Raw genomic sequence first — 26,830 nt, forward strand, 5'->3', positions numbered from 1 at the left:
TTATAAAAAATAAGTTAGATAAAAATTAAATATTAAATTAAAATTAAAATTTTTTAAAATAAAAAATTAATAAAATGATAAAATAAAAACTAATCACTGTATGAGATGTGTGTGCCTATTTTATGTTATATACTGTCTTGTATCCATGTATCATATTATAAAATAATTAGTTCTTCATTTTATTAATTTTTTTAATTTAAAAAATTTGATTTACTAAATTATAGATAGATTTAAATTTTTTAAATTTTAAATTTTATTTTAAAAAATAAATAAAGTGTGATCTCTTATTATTTATTTTATAAATGAAATAAAAAAATATAAAAAATTATTTAAAAATAAAAAATTCTATTTTATTCTCTTAAATAAAAATTTAAAATTAAAAAAATTCAAATTCATTATAGAGACCATAAAATTTGTCTTGAGCTAAATCCAAAAAACCAGTTACACTTTATATATATATATATATATATGAAAATAAAAAAAAAAAGAGAAAAGAAAAAATAAGAGAAAATAAAATAGAAGGGAAAATGAATTTTTTGTGTGAGTTGTCCTAACTACAAATCCAGAGTTAGCTCCCTCCCATGTGTGTCTGGGGGAGAGTTGAAGTGCGGTGGTGAGTGGTGGACTAATGAAAAAGGTGGCAGTGCAGTCAAAATCCATAAAAACCTCGTGACTATTCCATCAAAAAAGAATAAACAAACTTGAAACCACACTTCACTCCCTTTTACTTCCCCTTCAATCCATCATGAAAATTCTTCAATAAGCATCATCGCTAACTCTTTTATTTTTTTTTCCTTCTTTGATCTGTCTCGAGCAGAAATTCAACCCTCCTATTATGGCAAAAACACTGCTGCTTCTTTTTTTCCTCTCAGCTCTGACCTCAAGGATTACTCACCAACAAGAGATCTTCTTTGAAGGCTTCAATGGTGGTGAAGCCGCCGCAAACATGTCCCTAAACGGTGGCGCAGTTATTTACCAAAGCGGCACACTTGGTTTAACAAACGACACTCAGAAGGTAGTTGGTCACGCGTTTTACTCGACCCCAATCCAATTCAAGAACAAGAGCAAAGTTGTCTCCTTTTCCACCGCATTTGCATTCGCAATAGTCCCTCAGTACCCAACACTCGGTGGCCATGGCTTCGCCTTCACCATTGCTCCCTCCAAGGACCTTCCCAACGGTTACCCAAGCCAGTACTTGGGCCTCCTCGGCCCAAAAAACCTCGGCAACTTCTCCAACCACCTCTTCGCGGTGGAGTTTGACACCGTTCAAGACTTCGAGTTCGGAGACATCAGTGACAATCACGTGGGCGTTAATCTCAACAACATGGCCTCCAACAAATCCGTTAAAGCAACCGTTTTGGGACAAGAAGAGCTGAACTTGAAGAGTGGCAAAGTGATTCAAGCATGGGTTGATTATGACTCCTCAAACAACCAATTGGAGGTTCGTCTCTCCCAAACCTCAACAAAACCCAATTCTCCTATCTTGTCGTACGAGGTTGATCTCTCACCGGTTCTCAAGGATTCCATGTACGTTGGATTCTCCTCTTCAACAGGGATGCTAGCTAGCTCTCACTATATCTTGGGCTGGAGCTTCAACATCAACAATGGAGACGCCAAAACCCTCTCCTTGAAGAACCTCCCTCCACTCCCTTCGCGAGACAAACCCCATAGAAGGTCCTTAATCTTAGGGCTCTCTCTCTCAGCTTCGATATTGCTCCTCTGCTCCATTGCCTTATCATTCTACCTCACCAAAAAGCTGAAAAACGCAGAAGTAATCGAACCGTGGGAGCTAGAAGTTGGTCCACATAGGTTCCCCTACAAGGAGCTGAAGAAAGCTACCAGAAACTTCCACCACAAGAACATGCTCGGCTTCGGCGGCTTCGGCGCGGTTTTCAAGGGAACACTGGCAAACAACACCGAAATCGCAGTGAAGCGAGTCTCCCATGACTCCAAACAGGGATTCCAAGAATTCGTGTCGGAAATCGAGACCATAGGCAGGTTGCGCCACAGGAACCTCGTACAGCTCCAAGGTTGGTGCAGAAACCACATCGATCTTCTATTAGTATACGACTTCATGCCAAACGGAAGCTTGGACAAGCACCTGTTCGAAGATTCACCAAGAAAAACGCTAACATGGGAACAGAGGTTCAAGATTGTGAAGGGCGTGGCTTGCGGACTCTTGTACCTTCACGAGGAATGGGAACAGACGGTGATTCACAGGGATATCAAAGCAGGGAACGTTCTGTTGGACGCTGACATGAACGCACGCCTCGGCGACTTTGGTTTGGCCAAGCTATATGAGCGTGGTTCCAACCCGAGCACCACCAGGGTGGTAGGGACGCTGGGGTACCTTGCGCCGGAGCTAACGAGGACGGGGAGGCCAAGCACGTCTTCCGATGTTTATGCGTTTGGGGCGCTGCTGTTGGAGGTAGTGTGCGGGAGGAGGCCGGTGGAGGCGAAGGCGCTGCCGGAGGAGCTTGTTCTGGTCGAGTGGGTGTGGGACCGGTGGCGCTTGGGGGCGGTGTTGGAGGTGGTGGACCCCAAGCTTGGCGGAGTTTATGATGAGCTGGAGGTTGTGGTGGTTATCAAGTTGGGGTTGCTGTGTTCGTGTGAGGTGCCGGAAATGAGGCCAACTATGAGGCAGGTTGTGCGCTTCTTGGAAGGGGAGATCCCGTTGCCGGAGGGGATTCCCCCGCCGGATGGCTTTGGTGGTGGAAAGTCTGGACATTCGTATGGCGGGAACACGTGGTTGTCGCCGCTTGATGATGACGTGGAGGGTGCTTTGTTTTCTGGTACAAGGGATGAGGATGGTAGGTAGGCCTCTCCCTATTTGGTTTGTTTTTCATTTTTAATATTTTGGTTTTAAAGATTTTATTTAAAAAACTAAAAATAAAAATAGATTTTTTTCGTTTTTAGGAGTTCATAATGAAGAGATCTAGCTTGGTTAAGAGCAATCATCCAGCATGTAAATCAATAAAATAATACGACCAGAGATACACACAGACACAGCACATTCTTTCATCCAAATTCCAATCTCTCTTTCCGCATCTTGCTTAATTCAACCAAAGCTATATTTTGTTATTTCAACGCGCATTGGCTTTGAATGATAGCTAAACTAGACATAGGAATAGATAATAGATGTTATTAGTTGTATAATTCCATGAAATGCAACTACTACATTTTCAGCATTCAACTATTTTCTCGTACATTGGGGGCACGCTTTTATGATTATGGATTCTACCTTGAATGAGAAGTGGCAATGAAGCCGACAATAGAATCTTTTGTGATCCAAAACATACATCCAGACATTTAGAGTCAATTTTGACACGCTGAACGTTCTATCAAGGGGGAGAAGCAAAAAATTATAAATATAAATAAATAAATCAACAATAAAAAATCGAAAAAAAACTCCTCTAGTATAGCACTTTGCTCACAGCTGCACTATCATCATTCGTGTTCTGGATTACTCATGCTACCTCAAGTGCATACAATTTTCCCTCTTTGGCATTGCCATCAAGAGGAGACAAAACTACACCAGGAAACTTATGCAGTGTTTAAACACCGGCAAATCTGCCATCATGCACTCATACACCAGAAACTACAAAGGACTTGAAAATATGTGAATTTTGTACAAATGTGTCTTTCCCAATAGAGTTCAGCATATAACAATTCTGAGTTAGGGAAAAAGAGCATTAGTTGCAAACATATCAATTCATAAGATGAGTAATCTTAGCAAGAAACAAAATCAAGGTTCCACCAACTCCTTTCATTCCATTTAGTTTCAGTTTCTAAGAGCTGTACACTCTTTTGGTGCAACAAGCGCTGCAAAACTACCAACTACGCTAGAGCCAACTACACAGAATTGAAAATTATGGCAGTAACATATCTAACAACAATTATAACATCCTCATCTTCCCCACAAGGCCCTACCCAAGATTCCCTCTATTTATTCTGATGATCAATTCTACCAGCTAGCATCTGGAAAACAATTGAAAAATGTGAATGATACACATTTTCTGCATTGTTAAGCAATAATGAGGAAAACCGCCAGCATGGATTCTGCAGAAAAAAGAACAGATCTCCGAATCATCCACTACTGGTTTACTAGTTTGTCTCCAGTGTTTTCATCCTCGCCATCTTTCCCACAGCTGAAAATCTCATGGTCATCAAACCCTTCAAAAACAAGGAAACAAGATAATTAATAACATTGTCTACCAAGCAGTTTCCATATCTATTACTGAATGATTGGAAAAAAGTGAATGGAGAGGCAGTTTCCATATCTATTGAAACACACATAACTACCTTCGCCCAAGTCTTCAGCTTCATCATTTAAAGGCCTTATAGGCATTGAGTTAACAGAAGATGGATCCAGTACCATGCAATCCAAGTTCCCATTCTCTTCGAAGTATAAATCGTTTGCCTTGATCCATTCCTCAACCAAACTGATGTTGTTGAAGGATAAGGGATCACTCAAATGTTGTTCTTTGCTGGTGTACCTGAAAGAAAATCAAACAACAGAATATAAATTCCCTTTCAACTGCAAACTGCATTAACAGAATCTATCAATATACAACCATCTAAGCTCACATTTGTCTTAGTTGTAAGTTGTGTTGAACGAAGACAAGATCGTTGAGATGTTGCCGTTCTATAAAATTCCTTGTATTCATTATTTTTTGTTCAAAAGGAATCTGGTTTCTTTTGTAGATTGGTAAACTGCATGTTTGACTGAGAATACGAATTGCTAAACGTGACATGTTGGGGCAGCCTCCTCCATATGTTGACCACCATTCAGCTACAAAATAAACATATGAGAGATAAGTACATGAAATGGGGTTAGTCTAACCAGTCATCAGAGAAAGGAAATGCTCAAATAGGGTATATCTTGAGTATAATATGTCTCAAGTATAGAAGAGACATTCAAAGAACGAGCAATGCTAGGGGGCCAGCAACTTTTGTGATTGTTAGCCATCAACTAGCCATCAATGATGATTTGATGGTGTGAGATTGGTGTGAGATTTCATCCAATGACTCACATTTTTCTGCTGGTTATATGCTGGCCAAAATTCAATAAAATTGCTGGCCCCCTAGACTTTTCCTTAGAAGAATTATGCTAACAGTGATTCTACAACGTAAACAAACTTTCAACAACAATGCTAATGGGGTGGTCACATTGCAGTTGCAGTACATTCAGAGCTCATGCAGAAAATTTCAGTTTCCACTCCTATGACACTGGTTTTTATGTCTAAGCATAAGCATTTTACACAAAGGACAAGATAGTTTTTTCCTCTTTCAGTTTATCAGTTTTTATATTTATGCAACATTACTATTTTGGGTAAATAGCATTCATAAATTTTGATTTTTTTTTTTCCTGCCTATTAAGTTACTTAAAGCAAAAGAGAACATGGCAACTGAAAATATATTATTCCTATCTAAGAGAATAGGTTATCGGCCCTTACAAGGAAGTAAATTATCTCTAGCTCTGACTGCCATCTTTCTCCCAAAATCTCCTGCACCAGCCTTGTATAATGTTATCTCTTTGATAATTTTGTCTTGGATTCTCGTATCAGGGACTAATCTCTCTATGCAATCAAACATCCCCGAGAGAATCTCACTGTGGATATCCCCTTGAATACTAAAGAAGAACTTTGGATTAAGATAGAAACCAGCAGCATGAAGGGGATGATTCCACAACCTTTCCCATCTGTGATGTATAATATTCCAGTACACCATATATTCCTCCTTCTTAACAAGTGCTTTCTTAATAGCTTCTTTTGCCCGGTAAATTCCAGCATAAATGTAACCCATTGCAGGTCTTGTCTCACTGGCAGCTGTTCTCAGGACTCGCAAGAGAGGAGCTGTTAGACGAACAATCATTTCACATGAAGACCAAAACGTTTCATCACTTAGGATATCTAACATTTCCAGACCTGCTGGTTTCTTTGCGTATGGGCAATCCATCCACTCCTGAGAAGTGACCATGGCCTGTAAATTGTGTTTGAGATCAACCATTCGTTTCAATGTGGAAAAGTTTGTTGCAAACTGTGAGAAGGCAGGATCCACAATATCATTCTCTAAAGTATACCTTCTAACCATACCCAAGACTGAACTACAATTGTACACAAATCTTGTTATAGATCTAGCTTGTTCAATCACAGTACTAATCCACTTGAGATTTCCAAAATCTTCAAGAATCAAATCAATGCAATGAGCTACTGAAGGACTCCAATAAAGGGTAGGAAAAGTATCAGTCAGCCGCCTACCAGCAATGGCATATTGCTCTTCGCCTGGCGTAATCACTTGAAGCACTTGCCCGACTCCAATTTCTTCTACTATTTGTCTTAGCAACTCATATATACTCTCTGCAGGAACTGAAACCTCAGTAGCATCAAAAGTTTTCAAAAAGATTATTCCTTCGGGACAGTAAGCGAAAACGTTTAGCAGCATTCTTCCAGCTTCTGAACTCAGCTGATCCACCAAGATAGAGCAGCCTGTCCTCCCCCATGTCATCCTGCACCTATCTACATCATTCTTCATTTCTTCCACAGAGGTTTTCAGGACCCAACCACGAAGTTCATGATGCGAGGGGCACTCGAATCCTGGACCCCTTGAAGCAATTGCCTCAACCATCTGCTTGAAATAGATTGAGTTCACGGCATCAAAAGGTGCACCAACATCGTAGAAAAACCGACCTATTGCCATATTAATGTGACTGTCCATCCTTTTGGGAACCGCTGTATTTTTCTCCACCACAGGAACAACCTCAGGATTTGCATAAGTTGCAGTCGATTGCTTGGGTCTTAACTTTTTTCTCCTTTCTACACCTTTACTCATCCCTTCCCCAGCAAGCACTACCGTATTCGAATTGTCTTCCACTGGATTCTGTATTGCAAGGGATTGCATTCCCTCATTGGCATTCCCATCCACCTGATTTAGAACCGAATTCACTACATTATTCACAACAGTATCCAAAGGAGTAAGATTCATGATCTCTTCCTCGATCTTCTGCTTCTTCCTCTTCCTCATGACAACCCCATCCAAACTCTGCTGCATATGTAGCCTAACATCATGGGGAACACGGCTGCAGGTGGATGCATTGCCCTTCTGACAAGCAAGATGTTCCTTAATCCTATGAATCCCACCACCCTTGAACATCTTGAGGCAATATATGCACTTCAGTTGAACCTTGTCCCCACACTTAAACATCTGAACATGCTTCCATGCAGGGTCATGTTTCTGGGGTGTAATTTGAACCAGTTCAAGATTTGAACCCATCTAGGACTAATCACACCCCCCGCCTTTTTCTTCTTTTGCAGCTGAAATCAAAACAACAAGCACTATCTCATAAAACTAAAACTAAACCCACGTGCAATTTCTCATTTTTCAGTGTCAAATGTTGTAACGATTCAATCCTTGGCAATTTGCATCTAAGAACATTTATTTTCATATAAAACACGAAACTCTGAAAATACCAAAAATTAAATAAATAAAAAACAGGGATACAGAGAAGAAAAGAAAAGACCTTACCCGGTTCGTGTGTGGTGTTGAGAATTGTAATTGGGATGGAGGAATTGAGTTGGGGAATACGAGCAGAAAAACAGAACCGAGTTAGGGTTGGAGTTCTGTTGGAAGAGAGAAGTAACCGGATGGACCGGTTAGGGCAGAGAGAGGGGAGATTTGAGTTTGCTCTGAATGGATCCGGTTTCGGCGGTCAAAGGTTATATAGCCGGGCCGGTTTGATTCGCAACGAAAAACCGAGATTCGTGCTCTTCCTCCGGAGCCGGACAACACTGGTGGTATTCTGGTTGTCTCGTGTGTCGCGTATATTTCTGTTTGTCCAACCCAACGCAACTCAACCCAACCCAACTCAACCCAATTCCACCGTTTCTTATAAAGTCAAAACCCTTCTTTGATCTTAGTTTTTTTTTTTTTTTCGGTCAAACTTAAATTTCAGTTTCTTTTAGCTATATAAGGTACATACATGTTAATATTATTATTTATAAAAAGAGTAAACATTTAAATTTTTTTTAGTCACAAAAAAAATTTAATTTTTTTAAAATTTATGTTAGATACTTTTGTTATTAAATTTTTATTTTTTAAAATTTTTCAACAATTACTCATATCAAACAAATTATTTTTTATTGTTTTTGTTAAATTTTTAATATGTGTGTTCGAAAAATAAATTTCTAATAAAAAATTTATTTTAAAAAAATTAATTCTCAAAAAATATTATTATAATACAAATAAATCCTTTTTAAAACAGTTGAGGACTAATCTGTTTGACATGAGTAATTTTCATTGACTTTCGGATAATAAAAATTTATTTGCAAAAAAATGCCCGACTTAGAACTTTTTGAGTGTTTGCTCTTATAAAATTTTTTAAACCTTTTACTTTAATAAATATCTGACAAATTTATTAAAAGTTAAAGGGTTTGTTTGAGTGAACTTTAAAAAAAAAATTATTTATTTTTTTTAGAATATTTTATGTAAAAGTAAAAGTAATTTTATGATTTGGATATTTTATACAAATTTTTTTTTATTTATCAATTATGTTTAAGTATAACAATATAAAAGTATTTTTTGTTTATTTATTACATGAAAAATATCTTTTTTTTAAAGAAAAAAATCTTTTAAAAAAATGTATATTACAGCTTCTCAAAAATATATATTTTTTATTTTTTTAGTACTTTTACTTTTATTACTAGAAATTTGTCAAACACGCTAAAAAATTAAAAAAATCATTAAAAAAAGATCTTTTTTTATCAAAATAATAGTGTCCAAATAAGCATTAAAAAATTTTATATAAATTATTATATTAATACCTTTAACAAATGTCCTTAACAAATTCTACCTTCTTATGATTTATTATTAAGGTGAATACGGATCAGATCGGGTTGAATATAGACAAAACTTTTATTTATTATACACTAAAATTATTGGATTAGATTTAATATACACATTTTTAGTCTAGAATCTAATCCGCAGATTTTTTAGTTAGATTGGATTGGATATCGAATAAATCTACAAAAATAGAAAATAACAAAAGTAACAGAAAATTAACAAAAATGATAAAAAAGATTATCAAAAAATTAACAAACATTAACAACAATAAAAATGTCCAGAAATAGGGTTTTAAAGTTACATTTGGTTCTAAAAATAAAATAAGAAAGGACACTAAGAATAAGATACAAATATTAGAAACACAAAAATTAGTGTTCTTGTATTGTTTGGTGATAAAGTAGAATAAATTATAAAAATATAACTTATTCTTATTTTTTTCATAAAAAAGAATTAAAAAATATAATAATAAAAAATATAATTATGAAAATTTGATAAAAAAAAATAATGAAAGAAAAAATGAAAAATAAATTGTGTCTTTTGTTAGTATCTTTGTGTCACAAAATATACTAATTCAATGTCTCTAGACACAATGTCTCTATCCATGTTTTATCTGCCAAACATAATTTTTTGTTTTTGTATTCTTGTCTCATGCCTGTAAACAAACACAGTCTAAGTTATGACAAAAAAATTAACAAACATTAACAAAAAAAATAACAAAAACAACTAAAAAGTACAGACATAGGATTCTGAACGTGAATCACAACATGGACTCTAGAAATAAGGTTTTGGTTCGATTATGGAGAAAGACAAGAGCGGGAACGCGATTGGAGTCGCTAAGTTGTAGCATTATGGAGAACACAAAGAAGGAAAAGCAAAAAACAAATAAAAAGCAGAAAACAAAACAGAACCCAATTGGAAGTAAAATACCACCAGAGATGAGAATGGGAAGCAGAGAACCGAGACGACGCCGACGAGAAACACAGACGATGGAGAATATGGGAACTAAGGCAGGGCCAGTGAGAAACACACGTGACGGAAAAGGAGTGAGATAAGCGGCGATTCTGACAACTGAGGAGAGAAAGTAAAGTGAGCGACGACTGAGAGGGAGTACGGTGAGTGACGACTAAGAGGAAGATGATAGTGAGAACAGAGGTGGCGTGGCGGCGCACAGTGTAACACCTTCACTATCAAAATGTCACGCTTCCAGCTGCGTCACTCTGATAGTTTGGATATTATGACAAATCTAATCATATTTAATACTAAAATAGAAGCCTGTTTAAAACTTTAAAACCGCATAAGCTTTCAAAAATACTTTTTCGTTGAAAACATATATATATATATACCAGATACAATACTTTAAAATTATATATTTACATAATAATAACGTACAAACATACATATCACAAATTCTTATCCCTCTTACAAAATTGGTAAAGATAAAGATGAGGGAAAATAATAATAACCAAGATAGTACAAAAATATCGAATAAACAGAAAATGAAACAAACTCTTCTGAAACTTTGTTGCCCATATTCTAAAAAGGAAAAAACCTGTAGAGGAGTGAGAACATCGTCCTCGCTGGTTTTCACTATAAGATTATAGAATTGCCATAATAAGATACATAAAATAAAATTATTTTTAAAGTGCAGTGATCATTGCTCGTCTTATGTGTCTTTTCAAAAACTAAGGGTTCACATTCAAAAATAAAAAAAAAAAAAAAAACCTTTTTAAAGAGAACTTGGTTAATTCCTCAAAATCCAAAACATTTTTCCTCTCTTGAAAAATCTTAAAAGTTTTTCTAGACAGTATGAATGACGAACTTGTTCTAAGCATAAGTTCATTAAGTCTATGCTAAACCTATTTGAGTTTTCATACCTTACTAGACCATAAACATAAAGGAAGTTACCTAAGTTATATAAATGATCATCCTGTTCCAAACATAGGTTCATTAAGTTTATGCTGAACCAGTCAGATACTTTATACAAAACTAGACCTCAAATACATACCAGCCACGACCTCAAGCCCATCACATAATCAAACACGGCCGTAGACTCAAACAACTCAATCAACATCTAATCACCACAATCCAAATAATTTCAGTCACAAACACAAGTAAAGAGGTTCAAACACAATCAAAGCAGTTACATCAAGTATAGCAATTAGCATTTAAACATAATTATTCACATAGACAAACCAATTACAATATTCACAAAAAAATCTTTTCTCTCGGCCCGCGGTCAGTGAAAGCCGCAACCTCAGCTCAAACCATATTCGCAGCAACCACGGCAACATTAAAGCGACATGCAACATTCAGGGCATGACCCTAAGTTACCAGAACTTTAGAATTTATAACCAAACATAACAAAATACTAACGCAGGGGTTTTCAAAACACAAACGCTTACTGTAATAAGAAAACGAAATAGCGGCGGTCACTGAACCGGTTTGGCGACAGCCCCAGCAGCCACCCCAAGTGACAGCAACGACCAAAACTCCGGCGATGACGACTATAACAAACATGCAGTGACGATAAAGTTACCAAAAACTCAAAAGAAACGAAAACCAAACTGGAAACCCTTACCGGCAGTGGATCTCAGCAACGGCAGTGGTGTTCTCTGGCAGCAGAGGCTCGGCCACCCACCTTCATAAGCGGCAACGGAGCACACGACAGTAGCTGGACACGACGGCGATGGCAGAACCGGCTCCTACCCTTCTCGCACGCACACTCTCCCATCGGTCTATCTCTCTCTTCGCACGCTCTCTCTCTTCGGCTTCACCCAGGGATGACGGTGACGCGGTGAGAACGACGACGGCGACTGGACGGCGTGATCCACTCCTCCTGCACGACGCTCTCTCTCTCTCTCTCTCTCTCTGTGTTCTGACTCTTGACGGCAGCTCGTGGCGGATTGACGATGACGGCTCAGAGGCGTGGCCTCCTTCCAAGACCCGACGACGGTGCGACGGCGGCAGCAAGACCCCGCGGCTCCGGTGCGTCTCCATCTTCTCTTCTTCTCCCTGCCGCATCTCTCTCCCTTTCTGTCTTCGTTTCTTTCTTTGTTTTTTTTTTTGCAGCAACTGCTGCTGGGTGTTGTGTGTTTGTGATTTTGAGGGGTGGCGGCTAGGATTTTTCTTTTGGGGTGAAGGGGGAGTGTGTTAATAAAACTAGGATTTGTGTATAAATTTGGGAGTTTTTGGGTTTAATTAGAGTAAGGTAATTTTAATAAAATTGGGACAGATAATAATAATTTAAAATTTAATTAAATCTCTAAAAATTAATTTAAAAGATTATTTATTGTATAAAAATACTAATTGATTCTCAATCAAATACCCTAATTGAAATTATAAGATAATATATTAAATTCTTTATTCACAAAACATAAGTATTAAATCGTGAAAAAATCAATTATTTAAATTAAATCATATAAAAATTATTGTCATTCCATAACTAATAATTTTGTAATTTAAATATAAAAAATAATTCAATAATTATAAAATTAGATAAAATTCTAATTTAAATAACCAAATCTCATTATTTTTGAATTTTTAAAACTTTAAATTGTAAATAGAAAAATAATCCATATTTATAGAGTTTTTATAAAAATTTTAATTTATTTCAAATCTAATTAATCAAAACTGTCTTTAATTATCTTTAATAAAAAATTTTTGAAATTAAAACTGTAAATAAATATATAATTTTAAATTAGTTCATAATAAGACTTTTTAAAAGTTTTGGTTCTTACATGTAGGAGAGATGACAGTGGCAACGCAAGAGACTTTTTTATTTAAATTAAGAAAAACTTTGAATTATCTTTTTTCTTCCTTTTAGTTTCAAGTATTATTTACTAATGCAATAAAAAGATAATCACTCGCATAATTATAATAAATCATCCTAATCTATACATGACACTACACATATTAAGAATTATTATATACAATAAATGATTTTTCTTTATTTTTTGTAATGGCTATGTAGTTAATTATGTGCACATCAACTACTAATCTTTATATCATATGGTTTATTTCATAATTTTTCTCTTTTTAATACGAATAAATTAGTGAATTTAAGATACAAAATATTATTTATATTATTTAATATATGAAATAAACAACTTAAACCATCATCTAGGATAATAAATATAATAATGTAAATACCTGCTTACTTATTTTTTTTAGAAAAATAATAATAAAGGTTATTAATTAAGTTAATGAAATAATAAAAAATTACCAATAATTTTTTAAAAAATAAAAGGGCAAGTTACTAAATTAAAATGATTTGGAACCAAATTTACTAGATTACAATTTTTTAAAATTGCATACTTGATTAAAACTTTCTATAACTATACAAAATGCTACGAGCACCAAGGGATTCAAAACTGAATGTAACCGACTATTGGTAGTCGCGGTTTATGTTGAAATGGATATGGGCAGAAATTGCTATAGACTGTAGCGGTTTTTGAAGGAGGTGTAACACACATAAACTACTACTGGCTATAGCGATTTATGTGCAAATGGGAGGTAGGTGAAAACCGCTGGAGACAGCTACGGTTTATACATAGGTTGGCTATAAAACCGCAATAGCCAGGAGTGGATCTTTCATTTGGTGTGGAGAGGGAATTTGGTTGGAGAGAGAACATTTTTGAGAAAGAAAGGAGGTAGCTGGGAGAAAATTTGGGTTTTTTTGGAGTGTGCATATTCAAGTGGGACCATGACAGATGAAGACCACTTGTACCAATTCAACAACATTACCCACATTGCTGGAAGCATCATTAAGGAGGTTAGTTTATTTTCTTTTTAATATAGTTTGGACCATAGAATCTAGTATTTAGGGTATAGGAATTAGAATAAAAAATTAAGATTTCAAATTCAAAATGTAGATTTAAAAATTAAAAAAATGACATATTTCTTACTTCTTGTAAAATACGTTAGCACTCGTTCTATTTTTATATTTAGACGGTCGTATATATTAAATATTTAATTAATGTATATGTTGAATCAAATTAGGACATTGTAATAATAATTTAGGGTTTAGGCTTGTTAGTACTAGATTTTAATTACGGTGTGGTTATTTTTATCACATGATGCAGTCAAGTAGGTGTATTTACAACGTTTGTAGGTAATAGAATATGTCTATGCATGAAAGAATTATACCTTATCTGGAGAGAGCTAGTTTGTACCACTTGTCCAGGCTGAACAGCCGTTGGTTCTGGTTGGATGAGCTAATAGTCAACACATTCATTAAGAGGTGGCGTCCTGAAATGCACACTTTTCACTTGCCGTTCGAAGAGTGCACCATCACGCTGCAAGATGTGGCGTATCAGTTGGGGTTGCCCGTCAATGGAAAGGCTGTTAGCGGGTGCCTTACTGACTTTGAAAATTTTATGGAGGATGGTAGACCAGCTTGAGAGTGGTTTCAGGAGTTATTCGGCGAGTTGCCACCACCGAATAAGATCAAGCACATGAGAGTCCACTTCACATGGTTCCACGAGAGGTTTAGGGTGCTACCAGCCAATACGGGTGAGGATACTATTCGCATATACGCACGTGTCTATATAATGAGGCTGCTATCCACTCAGCTGTTTGGTAATTAGAGTGCGAATCGGGTTCATATTTGGTGGTTGCCTTTTATGGAGAAACTTGATGAGATGGACAGTTAAAGTTGGAGTTCAGCCACATTGGCATGGTTGTATCGATGCACCTATCAGGTGGCCAACAGAAATGTCACCAACTTAGCCGGTCCTCTTCAACTGCTACACAGTTGGATCTTCTGGCGGTTCCCCAATCTAAAGCCGCAACGGTTCGACAGTTTTTCTTGGCCATTGGCATCCATGTATGGTTTATTTCTTTTAGTTATTAACCTTTTAGGTCGCGTGTTAGATAATACTTAGGATCCTTCAGGTGGGCAGTCTACTTACCAACAAATGATGGGAAGGAGCAAAGACTTATCCAGTATCACCTTGCATTAGATCGATTGAGTGGTCGAGATGTAAGTTTATTATGCATGGTTGGTTGTTTCTTTAATGGTTTAGCAACCTCTCTGTACATAGTGTTCTAACGTACCATTTTGATGCCCTTTTCAGATTGCGTGGGAGTTTTACGCCGCCCTTGACGTACTTGTCGTGGTTCATCCAGAGATACTTACGGAGGAGCACTGTCGGTTATGGCGGGAGGTCACCAGCTTGATATATTTTGTCGTTATTGAGTGGCATCAACTTGATAGGATAGTCTCACAACTTTGCGGTGTGCAGCGTGTATCTAAGCCCCTTTTGAACATAGACTGGCTTTATTCTAAGGACGGTAGAGGTGGAGATAGGTGGTTCCCTTCTTCTTTTCTAACATGGCATCTACATTGGGGTAACAGAGTTGATTTCATCCTAAGTATCGAGAGAGTGGCTGAACCAGGCCTATCCATGGATTACCTACACTGGTGGCACCGTGTGGCGCACAGGGTTCTGTCACCAGATCCTGCATTCGCTGATCCTAGGCCGGTCAAAATTCTAGATAATGCCTTTCACAGAGGGTCCTTGCAGGCACCTGCGCAGGTACAAGTACTGGACGTGCCGGATAATAGGAGTGTAGAGCGGCGACAACGTATTGGTACACGGACTACTGATCGTGAGTGGCGATGGTTAGATGATATGATGCAGGAGAAGGAGGTTGTTGTTGACGAGGGAGGTCTTGGCGAGCATCGTGTTCGTCGAGCTAGTGCTAGACATTGAGGTGCTAGAGCTGGCAGTGGATCTACTAGACACAGTGAGAACTTCGCTAGGACTGCTGGTGGTCACCAGTTTGATCATGGGAGGATTGGAGACATGGAGACTAGGACTGGGGGAGGCACATTTACTGTTGGATCGAGCTCTCAGGTATTCCATGATGTCAGCACCCAAATGTATGATCATTTTGCTACCACTACAATGACCATGGACATCGACGATCAAATGGCCGGTTCACAGCTCTACGCATAGTTTACGACCATCATACGGGATGATGACGGCCAGCATGACATGCAACATGTATTGGAGGTCCAGGCTAATATACTTGTGTACTGGTTGACCTTGACAAGGCTGTAAGTAGTCCATATAACACTTGGTTCACCATGGGAGGGATGCCCCCATCTGTATTTAGAGTGGGTCTACTGGTTGATGTTCCAACAGATCAGCCTCAGAGACCTTTTAGAGTGATGCATCCTCCTTGATGTGGCACAGGTTCTCATTTACTTGATGCATTTGGGGTTATTATGTTTATGATGTATTTGTATCTCGCTTATATGTGTTTATTTGGATGACTGTATGACTTTATATTATATCTGTTTATGCTTGCTTATTTAGATGACTGCATGACTTTATATTACATCTGCTTATGTTTGCTTATTTGGATGACTGTATGGCTTTATATTATGTCTTTTGTGGTATACATAACATTCATATTATATATTTATATTTATATGTACGACATTTAAGGTAACTTTATTGTCGTTATCTTCTTTTTGAATGGAATTAACTTAACAAAATACCAAAAGAACATTACCATATAACAATCACCATACATGATTTCGAATCCTGTGCAATACTTCAAACTAGTTTAAATAAAGATAAAACGACAACAACATAAACTAAAAGAAAGGCATCATAACATCTAACCATCAGATTTGACCGTGGAGCCTCACTAAGGGCAACTGCTACGAGTGTACCGGGGCAGTCTGCAGAGGTCACAACATTTCGATCTACTAGGATCAGCCTTATCCATGGTATTATGGATTCTGGTGGACCTCGGTCGTCCTTCTCTTGCATGTCTCATATTAAGGTCAGGGATGACAGTAGGTCCGTCATACGGCGGCCAAAGTCCCTCTAGAATAGACGGTGTAAATCTCATCCGGTACACGTTGAATACCTTAGACATGCTGTAAACCTCATCAACATATATTGCTCAGTTCAGCTGCGACTGAGCACAACATGTGATTGCACGGCAATATGGGTAGTGCAGAGACTAAAGGTAGTCACAGTCGCAGGTACGATCTCTAAGGAAAACTCGATACGTACCCAGCAAGAAGTTACTGGAAGGAGCCGTCTCGACCACAATATACTCAGACTGATGCCTGTCAAACAGAGTGACACTGAAACATCTCGAATATCTCAAGTTGTGCTCTATGGCTTTCACCAGCGCCTGGCAAAACTAGTGCCTAGAGCCCAATTGCACGTCTGCGATCTAACCTCGAATCACAAATAGTCTGCAAGTCGTAAGTATGTCGACTTGAATAACGCAGTGACTGGTAGATTCCTTGTGCCCTCAAAACAGAGTTAAAACACTCAGATATGTTGGTCGTCATGTGGCCAAAGCGTCTGTTGCCATTCTTGTGCTGGGTCCATTTATCCTGCTCCATTCTATTTTGCTAATCACACATAGCCGGATTTTCAGTTATCATAATATCAAACCAATAGTCAAACTCTACTTCAGTCTTCGCATAATTAGTAGCATTCACAAGTAGCCTCTTCGCATCTTGGCCCTTGAAACTGAGGGAGAAATTGGCAGCAACATGATGAATGTAAAACGCTCGATATGCATGAGGAGGTAGCCAATCACTATCAGGTGCCTCCAGTGTAGCCTTGATGCCAAGGTTTCTGTCAGATATCACCAAAATACCATCTTGTGGAGTCACATGTCTTCTCAGGTTGGTCAAGAAAAAGGTCTAGGACTCTGCATTTTTCCCTTCCACAAGTGCAAACGCAATGGGTAAGATATTCGAGTTTCTATCTTGCGTGATAGCTAAGAACAAAGTACATCCATACTTGCCATACAAGTGAGTACCATCGATGCTGTCTAGCGGCTTGCAATGTCGAAAAGCCTCAATACAAGGAGAAAAGGTCCAAAAAACATTATGAAAGTACACGGTTGATTCATCAACCTAATCACCAACTCTAACTAGAGAGGTCTTCAACAGAGCAATGGGTTCCTTCCATGGTGGACTCCATACCAAGGATCCAATGGGGCAACTCGCCATAGGACTTTTTCCAAACTCCGTAGATCTATACTACTGTCTTCTGCTTTGCCATCCACACCTTCCTGTAGCTAGGCCTAAATACATAGGTTGCTTTAGTAGCTTCTTGCAATAACTTTATCATAACCGTAATATTAGCTCTAACAAATGGAAAGATCCTCGCACAAACGACATGATAATCAAGCTGCTGGTGATCATTTGAAATCGAGGTGGCCAAGCAAGTGTGAGGTCCGTTGTACCTCCTAATTTCCTAGGTGCTCTTTCGTTGCCGGAGTGTGATACAAATCAACTACGTGCAACTTTTACCGAACTCATCGTATCTCCTATGGTATTTAAGATGGTTTAACTCTATCACCATGTACTCAACTTTATGCTGGATGCTGTAATCCTTTACACTCAATATAGCTTTTTCCTTACTTTGGAAAGATTGGCCAATCTGAAACTTCATAAGAGCGATTGGATCATACAGTCCCTAACTCCCAGAGGTAGGATTTACGTTCGGTTGTTGGCCGATGGCCTCCAAGTTCAAGGTTGACAAATGTTGAGAATGTTGCTATGTGACGGAACTCGATGGCCCATGATGTGTAGGTGGATTGATGCGAGTATTCTCATCATTGTCCCTAACAATGTTAATGGGCTCTTCGTTCAAAACATCCTCTCGCATCGCATTTTCAATTTGATCTGGTCTAGCCTCAACTGAAAAATCAGGAATTAGGCAAGGTGAACTAGCCATCCCAAGTACAATAGATGGAGGACCAACCAATGGACAAGCAGGTGCAACCACAGGCATCGAGGTTTAGCCACCCCCCACTGTAGTCGACTGAGGATTCGGCGCTAATGCCCCAGAGCTGTCAACACCATCTTCCAACTTGACAAACTACTCGTATATTCTAACTTCCGAAAAGCTTCACCTACAATAAAACAAGACATGCAAATCTTCATCGGACCCTATCACAAATGTATCGTACGTCATGTTGACACAATAGCAATAGGAGATCATGTAAAATAACTTTTTCACCCACTTTGTCCCATACACCCCAGCTTTTGTAATTTGCTGATTTTTAACTCTGACAACATATTCGATGCCTGGATAAAGACCCTCAATAGTTTCTTATGCATAAATTTAACATCGTGCTTTTTGTTTTTCTGAATTTCGCCAGAGCAATGCACTAAAGCTAGGAAATTCTCCTCACCATCCATATGTAAAAAATGACACTCTACTACTTCTCAATTGCCTGGGTCGGGTATATATAAAGAATAATTCTATGCATAAATTGCTACTGCCTCCAGTGGTTTTTACCTAACCCCCTTTGAACATAAACCACTATAGCCAGCATTATGTGTGTTGCCGCTCCTTCAGAAATCGCTATAGCCTATAGCAGTTTCTGGCCAGCTCTATTTCAATGTAAACCGCGGCTACCAGTAGCGAATTACATTCAATTTAAATTCGCTGGAGCCTGTAGCGATTTCTATAGTTATACAAAAATTACAAACAAGTATGTAGTTTTAAAAAGTTATAATAGAATAAAATTGGTTTCCAATCATTTTAATTCAGTAACTTGTCCTAATAAAAAATAAGGTTACTATTTTCACATTCTACAAAATTTATAAAATAAATTTTAGACAATAAATAAATTCTTAATAAATTATATATTAGATATTATTATTTACATAATAATATATATTATTGATTATTAAGTTATAATTAAATTCTAACTCAATTTTTGGTAATTAAAATTTAAATGAATATTTTACACCTATAATCAAATTTTTTTGTTATTAAAATTAAAAAAGAGTGAGTTGTTAATCAATTCTGAATTTAAATTTAATTTTGAATAAAAAATAAAAAAATAAATTCTTATCTCATTGATTAGAACTAAATTTAAAATAAAAAATTATATTGTATATGATATTGTAGAATAGTGTGGTCATTTGATTTTTAATTGCAATTAGTGTCGAATAAAATGGTATAAAAACTTAGAAAAAATGTATTTAACAATCCAAAAGATAATAATTTATTTTTTAATAGAATCAATTACTAAATAACAAAAGTTATTATGATTTTTCTTCACACAAACTAATATTCGACGATGATGTTACAATAATGCATGTTACTAAAGAATATTAACTAATCTAATAACTTTTGTAATGGTATATGTAAGTTTGGAAACTTGAAAATCGTGTCATAAAATGTGTGAAGTTTTAACAAATAACAACGTCGATCATATTGTTTTGACTTCAATAATGAATATGATACCAATAAATAGAACTGCTTCAGGTAAATTTTAACAAAGACAAATCCCAAAGTATTGCTATATATTGATGAGAAATTGTTCAATTTTAAAAATAAATACTATTTTTTCTACAATATTTTTTAATTCGACAAGTCGAAGACTAATCTACCGTAAATTGAAATCTCATATAAGAATCTACAACTAATCAATAGATTACTACACTAATAAGACAAGATTTAAATTCCTAATATTTTTAACATTTAAAACCATTAAACTTTAGTATTAATTGTAACTCTATAAAATATTACAGTGATAATCACTATATATATTTTTATTTAATTTTTTAAATAAAAATTCATATATTGTTAATTTTTTATATATTATCTCGTGTAGAACATAAAAATATACACTAATTTATTATAACAAATAAGTTAAGTCATATATATAAGTGTAAAATAAAATAAATAAAAATAAAAAATAAAATAAATATTTTAAAAATAATATTTTTTATTTTGATATATATATTTTTATATATAGTACTCACTACTTTTCTATATATATATATATATATATATATATATATATAACTACGTGCAGATTAAGTATCTTTAAATCTTTTTAAATTTTAGTTTTTTTTATTCTGCGGATTTATTAGATTGGTACGGATTCGACCTATTTTAGCATTTCTCATCTATATCAAAATCTAGCATTATAGGTAAAAGATAAGAACATAGATATAGATTTATCAATTATTTTAGTATAAGAAAAAAAATCAATTAATCACATAAGTTCCTTTGCATTTTATAAAAAAATAAAAATAAAATTATGAACTATATATATATATATATATATTAATTAACGCTAAACTTTTGTTAATTTTATATTCTTTTAATTTTGACATTTTCTTTTGGTTAAGATTATGGATGCTAATTAACGCTAATCAAACCTAAAATTATGAAATAATTTTAACTAATGGATTAAAAATGTAAATTATTTTAAAATTAAGTAGAAAACTAATTTTACTAATTTTAATTACAATTTTACTAAATAGACAACAAAAATTGTGAACGTGAACAATAAATTATCTCTCACACTCATCAAATATGAATAAACTTAATTAATTTAAAATTTAAATAAGTTAGGAGGTAACCGCTGAAAGCATAATGGTGGTAGATAATGTGTGCATGCTTAATGGGAACTGATTGCACGTACTCATAAGCTGAAAATGAGGAGATTATTTAGAATCCTCATTCCCCTCATTCCTTCATTCTCTGCACCACATATACATCCCCACTCCACTCTCTGTTAATTAATTCCACTTCTTTTTCATTCTCTGCAACACCAAGTATATATCTACTACCACATATACATCTCCACTCTACTCTCTGTTAATTATTAAACAGTTTTCACATTCTAAATTCCAATGCCGATCTCCTTTCAATATCACTACTACTATTACATTATTGTTCTCCTCGCCATCTCCCTCAGAGCAGGTGCTCCTCAGTTTTCCACAGTATTTTCTTTTGTGATATGTCTTTGTAGTTTATCTATGTTACATGTGCTTTTTGACAAAGTATTGATACGGGTACTCGAATATATATTGGATATGCTTCATGATCATCTAAAATTATGTTATATATAATTTGTGTATTTTATATTCTTACACGAGAAATGTTAGAGAGTGAGTCGAAGTATGTTGTTGAAAAAAGTGATGGCCCAAAACAATAAATTTCGATGGCTCTCTAGCTTTTCTCTTTTTACATTGTACCCTTATTTATACATTCAACTGAGTAGCTTATATTGTAGTAATTATATACATGTATGTTTTGGTGTCACAGATGGGACACAATTGATACTGGTAAACAACTGCAAAGAAAATGTATGGCCGGGTATTCTTGGCAATGCAGGTCAGGATTCTCCTAAGGAGGGAGGCTTTCTCCTTCCAAGCGGAGAAGAGGCGGAGATCCAAGTCCCAAGTGGTTGGTCAGGGAGGATCTGGGGAAGACAAGGGTGCATATTCGATGACAAAACAGGCAGAGGAACTTGCGAAACCGGCGACTGCGCAGGCCTTTTACAATGCAAAGGTATAGGAGGAGCCCTTCCTGCAACGCTAGTGGAAATGACGCTTGGAACCTCACAGAATCCGCTGCATTTCTATGATGTGAGTTTGGTTGACGGATTTAACCTGCCGGTGTCAATGAGGGCGGTGGGGGGAAGCGGAGAGTGTGGTGTTGCGGCGTGTGAGGCAGATTTGAATGGTGTGTGCCCTGTAGCGCTTGTTTTGGAGAGGAATGGGAAGGTTGTGGGGTGCAAAAGTGCGTGTTTGGGTGCAAGAACACACCGGTATTGCTGCAGTGGGGAATATGCTAACCCGGAGAAGTGCAAGCCCACACTCTTTGCTCGAATCTTCAAGGCTGCTTGTCCACAGGCTTATAGCTATGCTTATGATCACTCTTCAGCCCTCAAGACTTGTAAGGCACCTCGCTATTCCATTACATTTTGCCCTCCCAAACCGTAGCTATGTCTTTTTACTTTTGATTATGGTTGACGCTGTTGTCACATCTGAAAACTCTGCTTTTCTATTAAGTGCTCATGTTATAATAATAAGTTCAAATCAAATGTTAGGAATTTTTAATTGTTTTTTTTATATATAAGCTTCAACCTCCTGATGATGACTGTATATATATAATGGATTGTGATGATAGAGAATATTCTTAGTATTGGATTAGGAGACAGAACAAGCTATTCCAAAAATTAAAGCACTTGTTCTTTGCTTCCAATTTCTAACCAATGTTTACCTACTAAATATAAGATGTGAGAATTGTATTGGCAAGTCTTCCACGCAAATGGAACAATATGAATAAATTTACATTGGAATGCATGTTGTGTAATTGATAAATATTAATTTCTACATACAAAAATAAAGGATTTGGAGAAACTCTTCTATATATCTGGAACAAATCCATTTATTTGCTTTATTCCATATATTTTTTTAACGAAAATATTAGGAGGGTGACATTTTAGTGTAAAAGGAAAAAGAAAAAATTAATTAATATTGATTTAGATATAAAATAAAAGTAAAAATATCGATTATCTATCATATTTCTCTATTATTTTGTTTAAGCTATATATTCTCAGCAACATGTATATTTTCTGACCCACTTTGACTTTGGCATGAGGTAGAAATTTAGTGATATTAAAAATTTGGCGATAAATTTAAAAAATTTTGACAATAGAATAAATATAATATAATAATAATTTTTATATAATTATACTGTGTTATTATGAAATATAATTAATCTTTAAAGGATCTAACGAATAAATTAAAATAATATAATAATAATTTAAAATAATAACAATAATATTTAAAATTATTTTATATAATATAATATTTATAATTTTATATATATAATATTTGTAATTATATATTTATTATAATTAAAATTATATAATTATTTTAATAATAATTAATAAATATTAAATAACTGGTTAGACTAATTTTTTATTTTCTCTCCTACATTATTTTTATTTTTATCATTAGCACGCATGCCTAATATTTATACGGCTTCACTTCACGCGTTCATTAACGCCTTTAACGGTAAGCTATCAAAACACTGTGAGCTACGTTAGACCCAACTTTATGTATCCAACGCCGGCCACCATCTACTCAAGTTTTATACACTGACGTCAAGTAGGTGGAGTTAAGTAATCAATCTTTACCAATAAAATGTGGCGTATAATCCTCTATTCCACACGGATATATCCACCCAAAATCGCATGAGCAGACTAAAAACGAAAAGGGAACCAAAATATAAGCCCAAATTAAATTAGTATATTAACTATAGCCTTACCAAGTTGGAAAATTCTATAGGATCTTATATATTGGTGTTTAAATTGTCTAAAAATTGAGAGAGATAAAAGTGAATTCTATTTTTTTATTTTTGTATCAAATAATTAAAAAATTAGATATCATAAAAGATGCCTTCCAAATTATCAATAATTTTTGGACAAATGTACAGTTAATTATTAACACTCGTAAATTTGTGCAAAATATAAAATTTATGCAGGTTATTTGTTATTAATCTGCATGTAACTGCAGTTTTATAAGCACAAATTATGCTGTGTATGTATATTTGTAAAAATTAATAAAATTAAAAAAATAATGTATCAATCAATTATTGACTAAATTTATTAATTAACGTGGAAACGTAGTAATAATAAGGTGGTTGTAAAACCGATAAGCTGTTTTATGTGTGCCAAGTATTGGAGACTAGCTAGTCAAATATAATGAAGCACAATCTCTTAAACATGATCTGTTTCTTATATGAGAAAACATATGTCATTCTTAAGCACTAGCACCACAACATTTCAAAGCTAAAACAGAAACGAATCAAGTCCAATAATAATAATGGAGTGTGTTGTGTCTGAGTTAGAAGGCAGGCTTCTGAAGGACTCCGATACTTTCTGCTACTTCATGCTGGTAGCTTTCGAAGCATCGGGTTTGATCCGTTTCGCATTGTTGCTGCTTCTGTGGCCAGTGATTCGGATTCTGGACAAGGTTGGGAAGGGTGACATGGGGCTGAAGGTTATGATATTTGCGACGGTTGCGGGTGTTGGTGAGTCAGATATAGAGTGGGTGGCGAGGGCGGTTTTGCCCAAGTTCTTGATGGACGATCTGGATATGGAGGCGTGGAAGGTGTTGAGCTCGAAGAAGGAGAAGAGGGTTGTGGTGACGAAGATGCCTAGGGTGATGGTGGAGAGGTTCGTGAAAGAGCATTTGCGCGCTGATGAAGTGGTTGGGGTTGAGCTCTGTGTCAATAGGTTTGGTTTGGCCACCGGCTTGGTTCGTGGTGGCTCCATTCATAATGTTTCAAGCTCTGATTGCAAGGTAATCTTTTCAAACCGTGAAAATGGCTTGGTCTTCAACTCGATTATTTTTATATAAAAACATACATTTTCAGTGCATGCAGGAAAAGTGCCACAATGAACACCAGCTGCTCCGCCCACTTCCAGTGATCTTCCACGACGGGCGCCTAGTGAAGCGGCCAACACCCTCCACCGCTCTCTTAATCCTCCTATGGACGCCCTTAGGCATTTGCCTTGCCATAATCCGCATCATCGTTGGCTCCCTCCTACCCTTTTGGGCCACCCCTTACGTCTCAAGGCTCTTCGGCGGCAAGGTCGTGGTCAAAGGAAGGCCACCGCCACCCGCCTCCCCTGGAAACTCCGGCGTGCTCTTCGTGTGCACTCACCGTACCCTCATGGACCCCGTAGTCCTCTCCGCCGTGCTCCGACGCCAAATCCCAGCCGTCACATACTCCATCTCTCGCTTATCAGAAATGCTGTCGCCAATTCCAACGGTTAGGTTAACAAGAATACGACACGTGGATGCGGAAAAAATCAAAGAAGAACTATCGAAAGGCGATTTGGTGGTTTGTCCAGAAGGAACAACATGCCGTGAACCCTTCCTTTTACGGTTCAGCGCCCTATTTGCAGAGCTAACTGACCGGATAGTGCCGGTGGCCATGAACTATAGGGTAGGGTTCTTCCATGCAACTACGGCTAGAGGATGGAAAGGCTTGGACCCTATTTTTTTCTTCATGAACCCGAGACCCGTTTATGAGGTTACTTTTCTGAACCAGTTGCCGGTTGAAGCCACGTGCTCTTCGGGTAAAAGCCCGCATGACGTGGCAAACTATGTGCAGCGGATATTGGCCGCCACGTTAGGGTTTGAGTGCACAAACTTTACTCGAAGAGATAAGTATAGAGTCTTGGCTGGGAACGATGGATCTGTGTCGTCTTGCACTTCTTTCCTTCATCGGATCAAGAAGCTCATCACCACCTTTAAACCGTTTTTACAGTAACATTTTGCATTGCTTGCAACTTAATTATTATATATTAGTCAATAAGCTAAGATTATTAATCCATTGTGTTTTTTATTTATCATTACTCAGCTCTTTTATTCGTTCATTTGTTTTTATCTTGGATCTTGATTCCTGAAGAAAAAAAAGCACATATATGGGAAACATGAATCAGTGACGAAAAAGGACAAAAAAACAGTAATGCTTATGCTTAAAAGTTAAAATGACTTAACATTTGGATATGGGTCCCAGAAGGTGAGATTACATTATGGGTAAATTGAAATAACTAGTGTGTAACCAAGTTCCTCCTTGACTGCCGTCAATTAACAACATAATAAAACAAGCACGTATGTGTTCAGGAAGGGGAGCGACCATAGTGTCACCAACACCCTCAACAACTACGCCCGTGTCTCATCCAGTTCATCCATGACGCTACTGTTTGGTTCTTTCCACATTATTGATGCTACGTCAGCAACTACTGCACTTTAGCTTCACTGCTTGCTAGCTTCCTTCTTACTACCATTAACAATCGCATGCTCATGTTGAGCGACCACACAAAGGAAGAAATTATCTCCTTTTCCATATTTGTAATTTCACCATGCCTTTTAATTTATGTGAATAAGGAGATAAAATTATATTAAAGGGGATGAAGAAGATGAACAATGAAGATTCTTACACACTATATGTTCTTCATGTTCATTCAATTTGAAATTTGTTTCTTTTATTTACTTTATAAATTGTTTTAAAAAAAAAAACTAAAGAATCAATTATAATATACTAATTTTTTTATAATTTTAAAATTTAAAAAATTATGATAATAAATTTTTTTTAACGAATTTATTCTTCAACTAGTAGTTAATTAGAGTTAGTTTTACTCTTAGTTAATTCCTAATGAAATTCTTTTATTT

The 26,830-nt window shown here is 36.2% G+C and overlaps 4 protein-coding genes across 6 annotated transcripts; 3 read left to right on the forward strand and 1 right to left on the reverse strand.

Moving 5' to 3' along the window:
* Positions 1-553: 553 nt before the first annotated feature.
* Positions 554-3,188, forward strand: LOC130968116 (L-type lectin-domain containing receptor kinase S.4-like). 2 transcript variants are annotated; one of them, XM_057893202.1, is made up of 2 exons: positions 554-2,814; positions 2,917-3,188. In XM_057893202.1, the coding sequence occupies exons 1-2, from the start codon at positions 836-838 to the stop codon at positions 2,924-2,926; spliced, it is 1,989 nt and encodes a 662-aa protein (XP_057749185.1). In that variant the 5' UTR covers positions 554-835; the 3' UTR covers positions 2,927-3,188. The 2 variants fall into 2 exon arrangements, with proteins under 2 accessions (XP_057749185.1, XP_057749184.1); XM_057893201.1 differs by having other exon boundaries at positions 554-2,810.
* Positions 3,189-3,729: 541 nt separating this feature from the next.
* On the reverse strand, positions 3,730-7,849 carry LOC130968114 (uncharacterized). The gene is made up of 5 exons (XM_057893200.1): positions 7,525-7,849; positions 5,457-7,313; positions 4,588-4,792; positions 4,303-4,496; positions 3,730-4,173 (listed from the first exon to the last, which is right to left on the reverse strand). Exons 2-5 carry the CDS (start codon positions 7,270-7,272, stop codon positions 4,094-4,096), a joined length of 2,295 nt encoding a protein of 764 aa, XP_057749183.1. The 5' UTR covers positions 7,273-7,313; positions 7,525-7,849; the 3' UTR covers positions 3,730-4,093.
* Positions 7,850-21,484: 13,635 nt separating this feature from the next.
* Positions 21,485-22,579, forward strand: LOC130967047 (thaumatin-like protein). The gene is made up of 2 exons (XM_057891870.1): positions 21,485-21,554; positions 21,900-22,579. The coding sequence occupies exons 1-2, from the start codon at positions 21,485-21,487 to the stop codon at positions 22,577-22,579; spliced, it is 750 nt and encodes a 249-aa protein (XP_057747853.1).
* A 1,808-nt stretch (positions 22,580-24,387) lies between these two features.
* Positions 24,388-26,023, forward strand: LOC130969701 (glycerol-3-phosphate acyltransferase 5-like). Of its 2 annotated transcripts, none has more exons than XM_057895552.1 (2): positions 24,388-24,949; positions 25,023-26,023. In XM_057895552.1, exons 1-2 carry the CDS (start codon positions 24,470-24,472, stop codon positions 25,923-25,925), a joined length of 1,383 nt encoding a protein of 460 aa, XP_057751535.1. In that variant the 5' UTR covers positions 24,388-24,469; the 3' UTR covers positions 25,926-26,023. The 2 variants fall into 2 exon arrangements, with proteins under 2 accessions (XP_057751535.1, XP_057751536.1); XM_057895553.1 differs by having other exon boundaries at positions 25,032-26,023.
* The last annotated feature ends 807 nt before the right edge of the window (positions 26,024-26,830 follow it).

The sequence above is a fragment of the Arachis stenosperma genome, chromosome 3, assembly GCF_014773155.1.
Source record: "Arachis stenosperma cultivar V10309 chromosome 3, arast.V10309.gnm1.PFL2, whole genome shotgun sequence".
NCBI classification, from domain to species: Eukaryota; Viridiplantae; Streptophyta; class Magnoliopsida; order Fabales; family Fabaceae; genus Arachis; species Arachis stenosperma.

Coding starts and splice junctions, on each gene's coding strand:
- LOC130969701 (XM_057895552.1), top strand. CDS start 24,470: ATGGAGTGTGTTGTGTCTGAGTTAGAAGGCAGGCTTCTGAAGGACTCC. Junction 24,950..25,022: donor TTTCAAGCTCTGATTGCAAG/GTAATCTTTTCA, acceptor ATACATTTTCAG/TGCATGCAGGAAAAGTGCCA.
- LOC130968116 (XM_057893201.1), top strand. CDS start 836: ATGGCAAAAACACTGCTGCTTCTTTTTTTCCTCTCAGCTCTGACCTCA. Junction 2,811..2,916: donor TGGTACAAGGGATGAGGATG/GTAGGTAGGCCT, acceptor TTTCGTTTTTAG/GAGTTCATAATGAAGAGATC.
- LOC130967047 (XM_057891870.1), top strand. CDS start 21,485: ATGCCGATCTCCTTTCAATATCACTACTACTATTACATTATTGTTCTC. Junction 21,555..21,899: donor CGCCATCTCCCTCAGAGCAG/GTGCTCCTCAGT, acceptor TTGGTGTCACAG/ATGGGACACAATTGATACTG.
- LOC130968114 (XM_057893200.1), bottom strand. CDS start 7,272: ATGGGTTCAAATCTTGAACTGGTTCAAATTACACCCCAGAAACATGAC. Junction 4,497..4,587: donor AACTTACAACTAAGACAAAT/GTGAGCTTAGAT, acceptor ATTTTCTTTCAG/GTACACCAGCAAAGAACAAC. Junction 4,174..4,302: donor AGCTGAAGACTTGGGCGAAG/GTAGTTATGTGT, acceptor TTGTTTTTGAAG/GGTTTGATGACCATGAGATT.